An 18876-nucleotide genomic window follows, 5' to 3' on the forward strand; every position below is an offset into this window, starting at 1 on the left:
TAGCGTGATCTTGACCCAACTAAAGTGACTGCTAGCTTATAATGGTAACAAATTTGCTCTTTTACAAGAAACCGTAGGAGGCTTAAAATACATTGGGAGGTTTATTTGTAGATTTTTGAGCAAGTATTTGCTTGCTGAGAGCTAGCAGAAAAGACTGCTATCACATCTCATGTGTCCATTAAATATGAAGTTGGAGTCTGAAGTTAAATAAAGCATGTTTAGCATGTTTGGAGTGTGTAGTGTGTGTGTGTGTGTAGTGTGTTTTGCAGTTATGGACAAGGCAGATGCTAGCTAAAAAGTACTTGTACAAAAAATGCCTGAGGCCTCGTCACAGAATGCTAGACTAGCTGTTTATCCTCTCAAGCATATTCAAGTGTGTGTGAGAGTTTGCCCATCCAGTCTACATGTACAGTGCCTTGCAAAAGTATTTGGCCCCCTTGAACTTTTCAACCTTTTGCCACATTTCAGGCTTCAAACATAAAGATATAAAATTTTAATTTTTTGTGAAGAATCAACAACAAGTGGGACACAATTGTGAAGTGGAATGAAATTTATTGGATGTGTCAAACTTTTTTAACAAATAAAAAACTGAAAAGTGGGGCGTGCAATATTATTCGGCCCCTTTACTTTCAGTGCAGCAAACTCACTCCAGAAGTTCAGTGAGGATCTCTGAATGATCCAATGTTGTCCCAAATGACTGATGATGATAAATAGAATCCACCTGTTTGTAATCAAGTCTCCGTATAACTGCACCTGCTCTGTGATAGTCTCAGGGTTCTGTCCAAAGAGCAGAGAGCATCATGAAGACCAAGGAACATACCAGGCAGGTCCGAGATACTGTTGTGGAGAAGTTCAAAGCCGGATTTGGATACAAAAAGATTTCCCAAGCAGCTCAAGGAGCACTGTGCAAGCAATCATACTGAAATGGAAGGAGTATCAGACCACTGCAAATCCACCAAGACCCAGCTGTCCCTCTAAACTTTCATCTCAAACAAGGAGAAGACTGATCAGAGATGCAGCCAAGAGGCCCATGATCACTCTGGATGAACTGCAGAGATCTACAGCTGAGGTGGGAGAGTCTGTCCATAAGACAACAATCAGTCGTACACTGCACAAATCTGGCCTTTATGGAAGAGTGGCAAGAAGAAAGCCATTTCTCAAAGATATCCATAAAAAGTCTCGTTTAAAGTTTGCCACAAGCCACCTGGGAGACGCACCAAACATGTGGAAGAAGGTGCTCTGGTCAGATGAAACCAAAATCCAACTGTTTGGCCACAATGCAAAACGATATGTTTGGCGTAAAAGCAACACAGCTCATCACCCTGAACACACCATCCCCACTGTCAAACATGGTGGTGGCAGCATCATGGTTTGGGCCTGCTTTTCATCAGCAGGGACAGGGAAGATGGTCAAAATTGATGGGAAGATGGATGGGGCCAAATACAGGACCATTCTGGAAGAGACCTGAGACTGGGACGGAGATTTATCTTCCAACAAGACAATGATCCAAAACATAAAGCCAAATCTACAATGGAATGGTTCACAAAGAAACATATCCAGGTGTTGGAATGGCCAAGTCAAAGTCCAGACCTGAATCCAATCGAGAATCTGTGGAAAGAGCTGAAGACTGCTGTTCACAAACGCTCTCCATCCAACCTCACTGAGCTCGAGCTGTTTTGCAAGGAAGAATGGGCAAGAATTTCAGTCTCTCGATGTGCAAAACTGATAGAGACATACCCCAAGCGACTTGCAGCTGTAATTGGAGCAAAAGGTGGCGCTACAAAGTATTAACGCAAGGGGGCTGAATAATATTGCACGCCCCACTTTTCAGTTTTTTATTTGTTAAAAAAGTTTGACACATCCAATAAATTTCATTCCACTTCACGATTGTGTCCCACTTGTTGTTGATTCTTCACAAAAAATTAAAATTTTATATCTTTATGTTTGAAGCCTGAAATGTGGCAAAAGGTTGAAAAGTTCAAGGGGGCCGAATACTTTTGCAAAGCACTGTAATGGTAAAATGGACTAGTTCTTATATAGCGCTTTCTACAATAGCTAAGCACTCAAAGCGTTTTATACAACACATTTGCATTTACCCATTCATACAAGCACTTTCTTCTACAGCCAAGTGTTTTCTAGCTAACATTCACACACATTCATACTTCGACAGTTACATCGGAGAGTATCTTGCCCAAGGATACTTTTGCATGCAGACTGGAGCAGCCAGGAATCAAACCACCAACCTTCCGATTAGTAGATAACCTGCTCTACCTCCTGATCCACAGCCACCCCTAACATGTGCTTTATGGACCTGGAAAAGGCATTCGACCACGTCCCTTGGGGCATCCCGTGTGGGGTACTCCGGGAGTATGGTGTGTCTGGCCTGTTATTATGAGCCATTCAGTTCCTGTATAACTGCAGTGAGAGATTGGTCCACATTGTCGGTAATAAGTTGGGCTTTCTGGTGGGTGCTGGACTCTAGGGCTGCCCTTTGTCACTGATTTTGTTCATGATTTTTATCAAAAGAATTTCACGAGAATTATCTCTTCTAAGTATGAGGCCATGGTCCTCAGCTGGAAACTATCTACATCCCCACCCTCACCTATGATCATGAAGTCTGGGTAGTGACCCAAAGAACGAAATCGCAGATACAAGCATCAGATAAGAGTTTCCTCCAAAGGGTGGCTGGCCTCTCCCTTAGAGATAAGGTGAGGAGTGCAGCCATCCGGGAGGGGCTCAGAGTAGAGCCACTGCTCCTCCAGTCAAGGTGGTTCGGGCATTTGACAAGGATGCCTCCTGGATGCCTCTTGGGTGAGGTGTTCCAGGTATGTCATACCGGGAGGAGGCCCCAGGGCAGACCCAGGACACACTGGGGAGATTATATCTCTCGGCTGCCCTGGGAACCCCTTGGTGGTCCCCCAGATAAGCTGGAGGATGTGGCTGGGGAGAGGGAGGTCTGGGTTTCTCTGCTTAGGCTGCTGCAAACCAGTGGACGAAAATGGATGGATAGTTATTGTTTTTTTTTTTTTTAATTGTTTTTTTTTTCATTTTATATCAGTTAACTAAAATGTTTTTCTACCTACAGTAGTTTTATTTCAAGTTTAATCTTCATTTGGCTGCTACTTTTAGGGGTTGCCACAGTGGATCATCTGCCTACATCTCACCATTTATATAGCGCCAAATCACAAAAAACTTTGTATTGTAGGTAAAGACCCTACAATAATACAGAGAAAACCTAACAGTCAAAATGACCCCCTAGCATCTTCTGATGTCACACCGACCTTCTGGATATCCTCCTCCACTACATCCATGAAACTTCTCTGAGGTCTTTCTCTTTTCCTCCTGTCTGGCAGCCTTTGTCCAGTATATTCACTATCCCACCTCTGCATATGTCCAAACCATCTCAGCCTTGCCTCTCAATCTGAGCTGTCCCTAGTTTTAATAAACTACAATAATCTTTTTTTTATCACTGCTTACTTGTTTCTGTTGTACTTTTTAGTACATTTAGTATGTTATAGACAAAAACTAAAGTGTTAAAATGGCAAGTTGCAGGTTTATAGTGAGTCATTGGATCTTATGGCTATTTTGTGCATAAGGGGGCTTTACAGAGGCTGGAAATTATATGTTTAAGATGTGGACTCCGTTTCTCCGTGTTTTCTCTTTAGCCTAAGCTTAGCTATTCATTTCTTTGCCCCATCTTCATATTTGCTATTCAAATATAAGGAACTGACAATGAGATAACATTTGTTTGAAAGTTTTGATTTTGACTTTTGAAATAAACTAAATTTATAAAATGATTCATCGTTGAATAAGCAGTAAAATAATGTAATTAAATAAGAAGTTTTCCTAATTAATTATGGTAATTGACTTTTTAATCATTATTAGTGTTTTCCCTGTGGGCTTTCAAGCCTCATGAGGCCATAAAATAAACAAGCAGAGAATAAATAGATAAACAAGTCTGCCAGCCCTATAATAGGCCTAAACTAATGAAGCACAGTAATAAATTGCTGTTACAGAACTTTGCTAATGAAAGTGTGTCAGGTTATGTGTTGATACGATAACAGTGTTGATTGTTCAATAAGCCTCAACCAGCTTCATGCAGTGTCTGTACGTGACCATGGGAAGACATGTCCCCCTGCATTATAGTGATGGCCCGTGGCCTCTTAGAGATTGGCATCGAATTTAATGTTCTTTGGAGCCACAGATCCCTTTGTGTTAAATCAAACTGACTGTGCTTGGAGGGCTCAGATTGTGTGGGAGTATTTGTGTAGGGACCCCAATATTTGTTTTAACCTTCAGCTGTGAACATGCTTCAGTACAAACTGATAAAAAAAGAAAACAAGTCAGAGCTTGTCACGATAGTGTGTTTGTAAGGCATCATAGCATTACCTGGTCTCTTGTGCAAACTGAAGAAAATCATGGAATCAAATCTCCTTCAATGCAGTATGAGATCTAATAAAATTAGACAATGATCATAGTAATGATTCATCAAAGTTAAGTTGTAATCAAACACACTGAAAAGATGCACTGCAATCTAATCCACTGTGAAAAATGTACTATCCTCTGCAAAGAATCTGTCTGTTTAGTGACAGTGATTGTTCTAAGGATACTTAAAATCTGAATTAAAATTTTCTAAGGCATTACTGTAACAGATCTCATTAAGTCTTTCTCAAGATGATGCAAAATTATATATATATTGGAGATCCTTTTTTGGTGATGGCACCAAAATCCTCATAGCTATCGGCTTCAAAGCCCCAAAACCTCACGTTCTTACTGAATAATACGCATATTCCATTCATTTTCATTAAATTCTAAGAAAGATACTTCCTGTGCAGATTTTTGAACCATGTTTTCTGCATAAAACTGTACCAAGGAAAAATCTTTTACTACTCGTGATACTTAATATAGAGAACACTCATATCACATGATGTTTGATTAATTACCAGGATTAATTACCTCATTATTCATGCTAATAATAACAGAGAGATTTTGCTGCTCAGTTCACTTCTGTTCAATGCCACAGCTTCTTTTTGTCCTTTTTTTGTTTAATGTATTATTTCTCCTTAGACAGGGGAAATAAAACATGCTGTCATGTGTTTACTCAGAGGCAGAGGTTGATATTTTAAGATTTTTTTTTTTTAGAAATTGTTTGAAGTTAAGATATATCATTAAAATTTAAAACTAGTTTTATGGCAGCTCAACTGTAAAATCAGTAACCAACCGATGCAGGTTCCAGCAGAGTTTAATATATTTGTTATGTCTTTGGATATGTTGCTATTTTAGCTCCAGGTAAGGTCAAAGTTTCCATGTCAGTGGGTCATGACCATGCAGCATAACGTCATCAATTATTTAGCTTCTAGTTGTAGAAGACTTTACATCCATAAGCCCTGAAACAGGTCTCTCTTATTAAAGATTCATGGCACACATTCTTAATCACCCCTTTGTGTCCTTTGGTTTCACTGTTCATGCTTTGCATAGAACAGAAATGAAATTTAAGAATCTCCCTAGAATCCATTATAATAATGAGAATCCCATTTGGCACCTTTAAACTAGTGTTTCATATCAGTCTGCATGCGATGCTGTGGTGTAATGGAAATTTCTGACATAACTGCAGCAGCTTTACAATGAAGAGCCCGAGGTTAAAATCGCTTTAAATAACTGGATTGTTTGTGCATGATGTCTCTCAAGCCATCCTCTTTTGGCTCGTCCGGTCACCTCAGTGTCCACAGAATACTTGTGTGGTCAAACATGACGAGGCATTTATTCATAATTTATTCATAAACACTAATTCTTCTTCCTAAATTTCTAACTACGCATAGAACAAATTCTCCATGGCAGCACCCCTTTTTTCCTTCTTCATCCTTGCTTGCGTTGGGTAGCACGACCCTGCCGGTAACAATGATCCATCACTGTACTGCAAGGTGGGAGTTAGAGGGACATTAGAGGGAACAAACAACTCGGTCACATTTATCCCTGAGCTTGTTCTTGCTCTCCGAGTGTGTGTGAGTTTGTGTTTATTTGTGTGTTCCCTGGAACTTGCACTGCCATGGACTTCAGGGTTTCCCTGCACAGATTGATGGACACTGACGAAGGCTTCCCTCAGTGTAAATGACTAATATGTTTTCTCTGGAGGACACTTTCAACACATACCACACACATACACACAAACAGAGTTCTGCTTATATAAACCGTAATGAGTGGGCACAGTGAAAATCAGTGAGTGCAGCCATTTGAGGAGCTTTCGTGGATGTTTTGCCTCGGCCTGTGTATCTTTCTGGAGAGTGCCTGGTTACACCTACACACTCCAACACGCTTCCTGCTCATTTGTCAGCTGTGTCCTACACCTGCAGTTAAGTCTGGCAGTCTCATCCTCTGCTCCGCTTGAACTGGTTCTGATTCGGGGTCTTGCTATAGACAACTCAAACACACAAAAACTCTTATTTTGATACAACAAGAAGGACAGCGTTTGCATAATGCCAATTAGCTTGTTGCTAGTTTTCAAGCTTTAATAGCTTCTGTGTATAGAGAGACTTGGGAGGAGGTGAGACTGGGGTAGATGTAGTCCCTGAAATAAATTATGTAGTGGCTTTTACAAGAAGAGGTGGTGGTGGTGGTGGGGGGAGATTGAGAAGTGGCAGAACATCTCACCGAGCCCCCTGCTGCTGGAGCCTCAGCCCACTCCGGTGTCTAATTATGGCACTGTTGCTATCTAACCTGCATTTGTTTTGTTTTTTTAGCTAAAAGCCATACATCTCCTGCTACATCCCTCCCTCACTGGGTATCTGCAGTATTTCCGATGATAAGTGGGCTGGAGTCAAAGAGCACATGAATTCCGGGTCACCTGCTCTGCCATCTGTACTTTAGAGACTCAGACCTCAGGCCCACGCTCCACTTCAGCTGTAGAGAGGGGACACCCAGCAAATCAGAGGGAGCGGGGGTGGGGGTGTATTAACCATAGCTATACTCTGTGCACTAAAAGAAATCTGCATTGCATTTTGAATTTTTGAAGCACAAAAATCACAAAACAGCAAAATCTTTTAACCAAAAGCTAAATAGATAAGATTAATAATAGCTAATGGATTTGACGCTGTAGGCTACAATATAGTGTTTTAAGCAAGTGCTAACTTTAGAATGCTAAAATTTAGACAAAGTGCTGACATGTTGCTATTTTGCAGTTCAAGCTTATTAGCATCCTAATATTTGTTTGAAGTTTTAGAGAAAAAAATCCACTCATACAACAATCTCATGGTGGTGCTAGAGGAAAAGTCAGTACATCACTAAAGTCTTACAGACACAGCTCATTAATGTCTGTACAAAATGTTCCAAAAGATGCACCCAAAAAAGATGACATACACCAGCTGGATGTCAGACATAAGTCCATTCTGAAATGTTACCATAAAAGCACTGATTAAATGTGAATTAAATACAAAACTTACTTAACCTGAGAACATAGGAATGCCCTCTTGCATGTAAGTAAATTTCAAAATGTAGGGCTGGAAACCCCAAAGCCATTCAGCACATTTGCTTGCATCAGCAGCCCTAACAGTTGTTTACTGTGTGACATCTTGAAGACACCAATAACAGCTTCACTACCAAAGTCTCTTTAATGAAATTTTAATAACATCACATCCCCAGCCGTTTTTTTGTCTGCTTAAAGCTGATACCGTGCCATTAAACAGACATGTCCTGAATACTGTAATGTGCTTGTTACGAGGCTGTGGTTAATTCATGTGTGCGTTATTATTCTGAAAAAAAGATGTTACTGCGCTCTGAGTTCTCCCCTGAAATTTTAATATTGCATGGTGCTCTTAAGTGTTAGAGATGATAACTAGTTTCTAGAACTATTTCTTATTTGAAGCTTTGAGTCCTCCATTATTATTTAGACAGTTAAAAGAAGTTGTTCTTTTTGCAAAAATGTTGCATTTTTGCAGAGCAGCACAGGGTTAAGCCATCGTCTGATTTTATTTATTTTTTTTACTTGCCTTCTGTATATTTCACTTTCATGGCAGCACAGTATGACTGTATTTTTGTTGTACCCAGAGGAGGACTCATGCTTTTCATCTCCACAGGGACACAAACGCATGTGTTGGTCTTGCATAAGCAAACCGCTGTGATTTTTTTCAGGTAATTTTAGAGCATCACAAATAACAGATCAGTAGCTCACTTTTCTTTGAGAGCACCTCTCAGAAAAAGACATACTAGTTAAATTCAGATAAGAAGACGCTGTGTTTGCCTTTTGAACGATACATAGTTTGACGTGTCAAAGTGGGAAAGACAGGTATGAATAAGACAATGAATAATACCATCGTAGTGGTGCTTGTAGTGTCTTGTTAAGTCCTTTGGTTTAGTCATGTTCAAAATGTAACACAGTTTACATTCTGTTGTTAGCTGAGATGTCCAAAAATACAAAGCCGGTGTTGCTAACAGCATAACACTCTCAGGGAAAAAAAGACAACAAAAAAAACAAAAATAGATGCTTCAAATTAATTCATCCCCCATGCGCATAAACACCGAGGCACCTCCAGAGTAGAGCATTACTCCAGGCAGGGAAGTTGTTTGTAATAGCATGTGCTAAATGTTGCCTGGCAACAAAAATAGTAAAACAAAGAAAACTGACCACTTGTCAATGCTATGAATGTGCACACATATTGTACTAATGTGTGAATGTGACAGCGATCGGCGTTGACACTAAGTAACAGGAAACGGGACCTAAATGCACCAACGCCCAGCAGGTAAAGGCGGGAGGGCGGTCAGAGCATTTTACAGGTATGAGACAGAAAGAATGGCTTATACACATCATCATCTTATACATCAGAAACTAGGCAATATGATTTTACTTGACATACTTAAAAATAGCTACTGTATCAATATTTACTGAAGAGCTAATGAGGAGCATCTCTGCAATCAGGACTTCAGCTGAGGTCAGCCCACAGAGGTGGGAAACCTACTGAAGGTGTCTTGTGGACAGGTACATTTAAGCTTGCTATGAAAATAGGAGCTAGGGAAGGACACGCGTTTTTACACCGGAAAGGAGGGGTGGAGGGAGATGGTGCAGGCGTTGCCATGACAACATTAAACACCTACAGTATTGTCCTTTGGAAGCTTTGCAGTTCATATCAGAGCTGCATATTGATTCTGTCTGCGAGGCATAGCTGATGTAGCTCAGCTTGTTGAACATCTTCTGACTTCACATATGAGTGTTTTCATAACTGAACTTTGCTGAAGAGCACACTAAGCTGACAGCCTGCTTACGTTAAACGCTTCACTTATTTTAATAACTGTAGTTAAAACCAGGACACACTTACGTTAGTGCTACTCTTCACAAGTTTTTTTTTTTTTCTTCATCCACTGCTCTGTCCTCTTCACTGTTGTCACTATTAATGACTTACCACCAGTACGATACCGATCAAGTTTTACAACTTGGCTTAATATGAAATCTTTTAATTTTAAGCTTTTAAAACTTCAGGGTCAAATGAAATATGAGCGAGGAGGAAAAGTGGCTGTCAGTCACACCGCTGTCAGGAGAAGCCACTGTTTCTGATTACTGCTATTAAAAGGAACCTTTGGGATACTAGAAAAGTAATCTGTGAGAGTAAGTTTTCATTAATAAAAATAAACATTTACATGTAGCCTACTGTACATTTGCATGTGAGTGTACTAAATTTATCTCATTAGTTAATACTGGTAGGATCTCCACCACTACACAGCACAGCCAGGACCGAACTTCTCTTTAGCTGCAAAACAGACCATTGCAGTTTTGGAGCTGTAGCGCTGGCATCATCCTCCTCAATGTGGAGCTGTACAGGTGATTCATCAACTTATAAAATCAGAGCTCCTTAGCAGCTGACAGACATTTGTTATCACCCAGCAGAAACTAATGCTGATAGTGCCACAGTGTAAAGTCCATGCTCTCTGCCATTAAGCTAGCTGACCTGAATGACGCACCCATAGGAGTGGATACCTTTTGCACCTTACAGCTGTGTGCCACAGAGTCACAGGGAGACGGAAGCACTGCAAATGTGTTGGATTTTTATGTTACTACAACATAAGGAACTGTGGCAACATATTTAACAGTAACAGATTGTTTTAAAAAAGTAGCAAAAGTTGATTACTTGAACACTTGAATTGCAGAACTAACAGTAATCATTACAAAGAAAAAGTAATGTAAATGTTACCCCAGCACTGGACAGTCACGGGTTATTTTTGACTCCAGCTCGCTACCAGGTAACAGTAATCTCTTACAGCACAGTTCTGTGCTCATCTGCTTGCTGCCTGTGTAGGAGGGCAGGGATACAGTTATACAGTAGGACACTGCCCTATCCACCTGCTGTTGACCTGTGGTGCATTCTTTGGCTGGGGCCTCTGGGCATATTAGTAAGTGACTGTTACCAGATATAGGTTTGCAAAACGTGGCTACGTGACTTTGAAATTGGAGATATTTTAAAAGTGGAGGACTGAGGGTAATGGGACTCTAGGGAGGAAGTTAATACTCTGGTGGTGAATACTGGAAGAAATTTGGGTTTTTTTGTTTTTTTTTTACTTTTGCAGAAGAAGTCGAATTGTTACTATTTTGGCTGCACAAACCTGGGTCACAGCCAAAACGTGTCAGGCCAACTAAACACATGGTCGGCATACATAAAGTCTTTGAAATAATGCAGACAAGTGTGATGATTCGATTTTAAAGTCTTTTGTCTGAGGTATTTTTTCTTCTTATTTGACTTATTACTGTATGTCATGGTTTAATGTGACAGCGAATTCACACTGTATATCACAAAATTGGAAACTAGACATACAATACATAATACATTCTGATTTAGGATTTTTTTTAAAAAGCATAATTTCCCTTCTTGTCAGGATGGAAAGAAAATAAACAGGAATTTAAATGAGCTTTCAGTGAGTGATTGCCAACTTACAAAGTCATAATCTCAGATCAGGTTTATAGTCTAATGTTAGACCATCGAATGAAGTAAACTAATTTGCATTATTTTAGCAATGCTCTATTCTAAAATTGCATTGTTTATATCTGTGCCTTGGGAACATCTGCTTTGTCAGGCGATCCAGTCTCTTAATTCTTGGCCATTTTCTTGCTACTAAACCATCTGCTACGATTTGTTTTTCACACAGTCTGAGACACAATTTTAAACACTACCCATGGGTGCAGAGAGAGTTCTTGCTCCGGTGTCTGCCGAGCCTTGTTAGATCACAGTGAATGACATAAAATTTCTGGGTTGACTGCAAAAGGCTATGTGTCAGACTGTTGCATGTGGGTGAGAGTGTGTGGGGTGTTTTAGTGTATCGCTTTCTCTCACAGCGTCTTTGATGATGGTTCTCAAAAAAATCTGTCATTAAGTGAATTCTAAGAGCGTTGTGCTCATTTTAGCCTCATTTGACCCTTCTGTACACATTTTCAGATCGTTAAATATGTTTAGTGGTAGGTTTGGTAATAGGAAAGATGGTCTGTGAGCCAGGATGAATTGTAAATTGGAACTTTGTAAGAGATGGCACTGAGAATATGCAGGTTTATGTGGGGGGAAATGAGATGTCGTTATTCATGGTTCTCTTAACACACTGTCATTCAGATAATACAATAAGATGGAATATGGTTTCTGGAGTTATATTCCTTCCTACTAGTTAGTCTTTCACAATGGGTTTATAGAGGATTACCAATCTGCTGTCAAAGCATCAGCAGATAGAGACATCAGGTGGGAGAGGAATTGCGTGTGTGTGTGTGTGTGTGTGTGTGTGTGTGTGTGTGTGTGCACATGTGTGTGTGTGTGTTATGTGAAACCACTGGCAGATCAGATGAGACAAGTTCCTCTCATGATAAGCCTCATGCCTCAGAGACTCATGCAGATGATGGAATGGGACTGTGTTATACTGAAGCACCCAGTCGTAGCCTTCTGCTACGGTGCGAGGCTGTGTCGGGCTTTTACTCAAAGACTCTGGGGTGAATGCACTGTGCTATGTGTCTATTGATTATTCAATGTCGCTTTGATATTTTTTGTCAGTTTCTATGCTACTATTTTCTCCTACAGAGCATTAAGTCTATTTGTTAGCATTCTGTTTCATAATATACACTGTACGTGTGTCATTTCGGTGTGATTGCAGTGGTATTTGCTGTTAAAGACTTCTGAGAGCTCACAATCACTTTAGTCTTTCATGCATTTTAAGATAGATTCTCCATTTCCCTGTTTTCATTTACAATGCATGAGTTGCAGAGAGATCAGCTAGAGAGGAATATACTCTAACCACCATATATTAAATTGACTCGTGGCTATTAGGGTTTTTGTGCCATGGCAAGTGATTATAAAACCAGTAAGCTTACAATGCACAGTCGGCCATTGTAAGCCAAACTGTTTCAGCTCAATGCAGAATCAGTCCTTTGAGGATTATCTTGGAGCTCTGGCTTTAATTTCACTGCTGTGTCGGGTCAATTAGAGTTTGTAATTGTAATTCCACTCATTTAGAGTGTTTGATCGCTGCTGTTTAAAGGGAGTTGACGTTAATGAATTTGTCTCACTGTCTGTCTTTTTTTCTCCCCTCCCTTTCTGTTCCCTCATCTGCTCTTGCCTTATTGTTTATTTCTTCCATCTCTTTCTGTCCCTCCTTGTCATTTCTCAGGTGTCCGGCCCAGTGATTCGACCCCAGACAAGAGACGAAGGAAGAGGAAGAAAGGACGGTCATGGGGGTGAGCCTGGGCCAGGATGTAGGCTGGCTACTGCCTTTCCTTTTCTTGCTACTAATGATCACAGTGTCACCTGCCCAAAGCCAAGGATGTCCCCAGCGTTGTGAGTGCATTGCCAAGCTCAAGACTGTGTCTTGTTATGGCAAACGCCTGTCTGCACTGCCAGATGGAATCCCACTGGACACCAAGATCCTTGACGTAAGTGGGAATAAACTTCGTTGGGTAGAACATGGAGACCTGCTTCCATATTCACGTCTTGAAAAGCTGGACCTAAGTGAGAACATGATCAGTGTCCTGGAACCAAATGCTTTTTCTAGCCTTCAGAACCTTAAGTCCCTTTCACTGAGGGGTAACCAACTGAAGTTGGTCCCTATGGGGGCATTCTCACGTCTCTCCAACCTAACTTCATTGGACCTTAGTGGAAATAAGATTGTAATTCTTTTGGACTTTACTTTCCAAGACTTAAAAAATTTAAAGAACTTGGAAGTTGGAGACAATGATTTAGTTTATATCTCTAACAAGGCCTTTCTCGGTTTAGTGGGACTGAGGGAGCTGACAATTGAGAGGTGTAACCTGACTTCGGTGTCCAGCCAGTCTTTGTCTTACCTGCATAACCTGGTGACTCTGCGGCTCCGCTACCTCAGTATCCCTGCCTTAGAGGACCAGAACTTCCGGAAGCTGGGAAACTTGAGGGGCCTCGAGATCGATCACTGGCCCTTTCTGGAGTACATCTCTCCTCACAGCCTGCAGGGTCTGAACTTGTCTTGGCTGTCTATCACGCACACCAACATCACCTCTGTGCCCACCTCTGCCCTGCGTAGTTTGGCTCACCTCACCAGCCTCAACCTATCTTACAACCCTATCACTGTGTTGGAGTCCTGGGCACTGCGAGATCTAGTCAGGCTGAAGCACCTTCATCTTGTCAATACTAACCTGGTAGTAGTGCAGCCATATGCTCTTGGTGGTCTAAGGCAAATCCGCCTTCTTAACCTTTCCTCTAACAGCCTGGTGACCCTAGAGGAGGGAGCCTTTCAGTCTGTCAACACTCTGGAGACACTACGTTTGGATGGAAATCCTCTGGCCTGTGACTGCCGTTTACTCTGGATCCTTCAGCGCAGGAAGACCCTGAATTTTGATGGTGCTTCCCCAGTGTGTATGACACCTGTTGAAGTGCAAGGACGTGCTCTCAATGCTTTCTCTGATTCAGCTCTCTTTGACCACTTTACTTGTCAGAAGCCCAAAATCCGAAACAGGAAACTGCAGCAGATATCTGCCCGTGAAGGGCAGGTGGTGTCATTTATTTGCAGAGCAGAAGGTGAGCCAACACCAGTGATATTCTGGATTTCTCCTCAGCGCCGCCGCATCACCACAAAGAGCAGCGGCCGCCTGACTGTGTTACCAGAAGGCACATTAGAAATACGCTATGCCCAGGTAACAGATAGTGGAACATACATTTGCATAGCCAGCAATGCTGGTGGAAATGATACATATTTTGCCACACTTACAGTGAGCGGGCTGCCACTAGATGCAGCCCTTATGGCCAACCGCACCTACTATGCTGGGGATCTTAATGACACAAATCTGAATGATACTAGAGTCTTCTTGAAGTTTACTCTGGACCTCAAGACGATCCTCATATCTACAGCTATGGGCTGTATCATGTTTTTGGGAGTCGTCCTTTTCTGTTTCATTCTGCTATTTGTGTGGAGTCGAGGGAGAGGACAGCACAAAAACAATTTCTCAGTAGAATATTCTTTTAGAAAAGTGGATGGACCTGCAGCTAGTGGAGGACAAGGTGGAGCGCGGAAGTTCAACATGAAAATGATTTGATTGTTTGGAACGCTTGCTTTTTAGTATTCTTTTCTCAGTGCTGTTTATAAGCAGACAAAGAGGAACAGTAAAGATTTTAAACTGGACTGCTGTGCTCGAAGAACGTCAACATCAAATCAGTAGGACAGTTTATTATTTTTTAAAACTTTTGTTATGAATAAAAGGCAATCTGTGAGACTTTGACATATTTCTATAGCTCTTTATTGTGTATTCACGTTATTGTGCAGAGGAAATCTGTATCATCATAAATGTGTTTAAACCTTGAATAGATGTTAAAAGACCAAGCAGCAGAATCACTCAGTCCCGCCGGTCTTCAACCTCAACAAAGCTTTGGCCAGCTCCATTCGTACTGCCTACAAGGAACTCTGTCCTCTTGATCTTAAAAGGACTCCACCTCTCTCCCCCATCTGCACTGTCTCCAAACTGATGAATACATAATAACAGGGTGGTGCTCAGTGAATGCCAAGGACTTGCCAATATGTATTTTAGTAGTTCCAGCTATATACTGCATATTTAGACTTATTTACAGTCATGAGTTGAGAGCAATATAGTGGCTCTGCTTGAAAACATTTTGCTGATGGTTGGGTTTGCACAGAATATATTACACCTAGAGACTACGCTCTGCAACACTGCCAATTTGACTGCAAAGCACCATGTAATGTCACTAATAGTCCAAAGGCATGGTAAAGAAACGTTACAGTGCATACTGCTAGAAGTTATTTAAAGACGTTTTAAACAAAAAATTACATTCTATGGATTTTAAGCTACAGTGGGACCCAATGCACAGTTGTGTGGTGACAAATCAGTACATGCCAGTACACATTTGCTAGTTAGATTCCCCCATTGTTGTTCTGTAAAGAGTTTTACCCTCCTAACCTGAAAACATGTATATAAGAGTAAATGCATGTACAGAGTTGGCTTCTTACTTTGAATAACTTGTACTATTTGTAAAGTAAACACTCATAGGGGTGCATAAAATGTATTATATATTTTGTAATGACTGACCTTGAAGTTCTTGTGGTTGTTTATAGTACTGTTGATTCATTAATAAGGTTTTAATGTTACACTGTTATTAAACTGTTGAAGTCCCTTTTTGAAATGACTCATTGCTAGTTGAGTTATAAGCAGTTTTTTTTTTTTTTTTAAGTTTCACTGAAACATGCAACCCACTCCCTGAGCTCATGCAAGAAATCGTGAAGGGCATTTGCATTAAGTTTCACTCCATTTACCTATTTGTAGCTATACAAATGACTACAGAAAGGCTTGGCTTGCCGGTGGGTGAAGAAGCTCTCAGGTCTAATTGGGACCTAGTTATGTTTGAGGCATCCAGTGAAAATGATAAGGTGATTAATAAAAAACTTTGCACAGATCAAAATGACTGAGCCAAACTCATTTAAGGAAGGCTTAATGAGTATAACAACAAATAGCTGCATGCAAACTTTGACCATCACTGGTGATTAGATACTTATAAACACAGATGTGATTCTGAAGGCTTTGATGTGATTTGACATTTGATCTGATAAGACGTCACCCTCTTATACTATTCTGCCCTCAAGGTCTATCTCTTGATTTGTGGGTTTAGGGGTTGGGAACAATATCATCAGTCCACAAACCATTCCTTTCTGTTTAGCTTCAGCTGCTGATTACAACAATGTTATCCTGCTGCCCTCTGTTGGCTAGAATGAGCACTGTATTTTTCACTATTTCTAGAGTTAAAAACAGGGTTTTGCCACTGTGTTAATTTACTATTAAACAATTTATCCAGTTTCCCAAAATGCAAATGTGGAATTCAGCAATGGCTGACCTAAATCAGTGCTGGAAATGAAAATGAATTTATTTTTGCTCATACAGCAAACCCTGCCTCTTAAAACAAATTACAAAAACTGGAAATAGAACAGAGTCTCATGTTACCCCATTTAGTGTTAACCCACTTATACACTGCACAGCAAATTTTACAGACAAAGTCTTTAATATTGAATTTTGACTACCTTCCTGGACTGATTTCACATCAGTTAAGGTTCTGGTTTGTATTTTTCCAACATGTAAACACTTCAGTTTCAGTTGTAATTTTCTTTTCCTTTCCTAGATTCTTCCTGTAAATATGGAAATCATTGTGTTTGGAAATTGTGCTCAGCTGTTTTGTACTGCACTGTTTTATAAATAATGAAGCACACTGTTTATAAAGCATGTGATATTATCTGCTATGACGATGTCTTGTCCCCTATCCCGTTTTTATAGTAGGTAGCCAGTTTATCAGTCTATATGGTGGCAGTCTCAGAAGTATATTGATCACTGAGTCTACAATAGACCTGTGACACCTCCACTGTGAAATTTGTTTTGCAAATTTTGTGTTTTTATTTGCTTGTGTTTTTTTTTAATGATTTAATTTAACAAGAAAGTTACATCAGAAAGATGTGCTAGTTACACTGCAAATAAAGATATAGTGCTTAGCAGAAAGGATTCTTGTCCTGACGTGCTTAAGTTAGTGAAATAATCATGATATACTGTTTGAGGAGGTTATTGCTGTTCATTTTCTATGCATTCATCAAAAGCTACAAAAATAAATTAAATTTTGTGAGTAGATAAAATCAGATCTGCATTCACACTTTGATGTTTGTCTGTTGTGGGCTTTCAATATTCTGTTTAATCATGTAGTTATGATGACTTAATCTGTGTAACCAGTGTAATATGAAACAAAACTAACCCCCATTAGTGTTCGCTGGGTAAGTGAATTCATTTTGTACTACTGTGAATGGCATCTGGTCATGTAAAAGACAATTAAAAACCATTATGTGCTCCTGGAGCACCTCAAAATTGAACAGGCAACAGGAAGAAGCTCAACACCCAGTATATAGCTTCATCCGAATTAAGATCCCCATCCATTTTCTTCTGCTTATCCAGTTCAGGGTCATGGAGGGGGGTGAGAAGCAGGGTACATCCTACATGTATGCATGTTTTTGGACTGTAGGAGGAAGCCAGAATATCCGGGGAGAACCCATGCAAGCATGGGGGAGAACACATAAACTCCACCCAGAAAGACCCCAGCCTGGATTTGAACCCAGAGCCTTCTTACTATGAGGCCACAGTGTTAACCACTGCCATTTTAAAATCCCGCTGCATTAAGAGTACTTTTTAGTTATTTAGTTGGGTTACTTTCTCATCCAACTGTTATATGGGAAATTTTTAACCTTAAATTTGATTTCAACGCATGTATGTTCAAGATTTGTCACGTCATTAATACTGTAGTTTGGTAGCCACGAGGGTTTCAGTACGTAGCCTGTACAGAAGTCACACAGAAACCCAAAGTCTGCAGTCCGCGTGTCCTGAAACTTTCAGTGATGTAAAAGACTTTTGTTATTACTCATGGGTTTGTATTATTTTCTAAGCAATTATTGTGTCTAGAAATATGTCTGGAGTTGATCTCTAAAATATATCTATATCTTTTGTTTTGTGTGAAGGTGAGCAAAAAGGTCGTGAGATCCCGCATTTGCACAACAACACGTCAGGTTTAGTGCCCCTTGGCACAGATGACATCAAGGTGAGCATTACCGTTCAAAAGGTTTTCCCATAAACATCAGTATTAATCAGAATCAACCCATGTTTGTTAAAGCAGTAACTCCTCGTGCCTTGTGCTCACACCAGACAAACCACTCAAACCACCACAACAATGCTGATTGAAAACTGAGAAACTTTCCTTCTCAGAAGACAAGCGTATTTATGTAGTTTACCACTCAATGCATATCAGACATTGTCCTCCTCACTGTGGGGGGGTAATTCACACTTTAACAATTTTTTGGTGTTTACCAGTGCAACACTCGCCCATTTGTCAAGAATATGGTGAAGAATGACTCATCTGAACAGACAAGTTGTTTTTTTCATACCTCTGAAAACCCAATGTGAGAGTGAATGGCTTTTACACCTCTGATGACTCTGTCATGAGTCACTCTTTATGTTCTTGTCACTGTGATACAAAATCTTCATCATCAGGACCTGCTCAGCATTTTTATACCAGGAATGAGAATACCTTTACCTCTTATTTGTATCACAGACTACACATGTGTGGAAGCGTTTGCATTTGTAATGACTGTCCCATCATTCCCTCAGGTCTTACTAGTGATGTCTCACCTATATAAATCTTTTACTCAGAGGGGAAATAGGGGAAATCTGGAAACAAAACAAAACAAAAAAACGTGACTGTTAACAAGAATTTAGTTATTTAATAAACGTGCTTTCCTTGTCTTGAAATTGGCATTGAGTCACATTAGTTGCTAATGTAGGTACTGCATATATTGTAAGATATAGCGCAAAAGAAAGGCCATATTATTAATTTTCCTTTCATTCTTCAAGATGTGCTGCAATTT

At 40.3% G+C, this 18876-nt stretch overlaps 1 protein-coding gene across 3 annotated transcripts in view; it reads left to right on the forward strand.

The window, feature by feature from the left end:
• The window catches only part of lingo3a (leucine rich repeat and Ig domain containing 3a), a 38834-nt gene extending 21750 nt beyond the window's left edge, over positions 1–17084 (forward strand). For 2 of the 3 annotated variants that reach the window (XM_030728214.1, XM_030728215.1), the window contains exon 2: positions 12622–17084. In XM_030728214.1, the coding sequence (XP_030584074.1) occupies positions 12683–14515 (1833 nt within the window). In that variant the 5' untranslated portion in view covers positions 12622–12682 and the 3' untranslated portion in view covers positions 14516–17084. The remainder of the gene's footprint in view (positions 1–12621) is intronic. The other variant, XR_004019902.1, reaches the window with a different exon arrangement.
• Positions 17085–18876: the final 1792 nt, after the last annotated feature.

The sequence above is a fragment of the Archocentrus centrarchus genome, chromosome 4 (genome assembly GCF_007364275.1).
Source record: "Archocentrus centrarchus isolate MPI-CPG fArcCen1 chromosome 4, fArcCen1, whole genome shotgun sequence".
In the NCBI taxonomy this organism is placed as follows: Eukaryota; Metazoa; Chordata; class Actinopteri; order Cichliformes; family Cichlidae; genus Archocentrus; species Archocentrus centrarchus.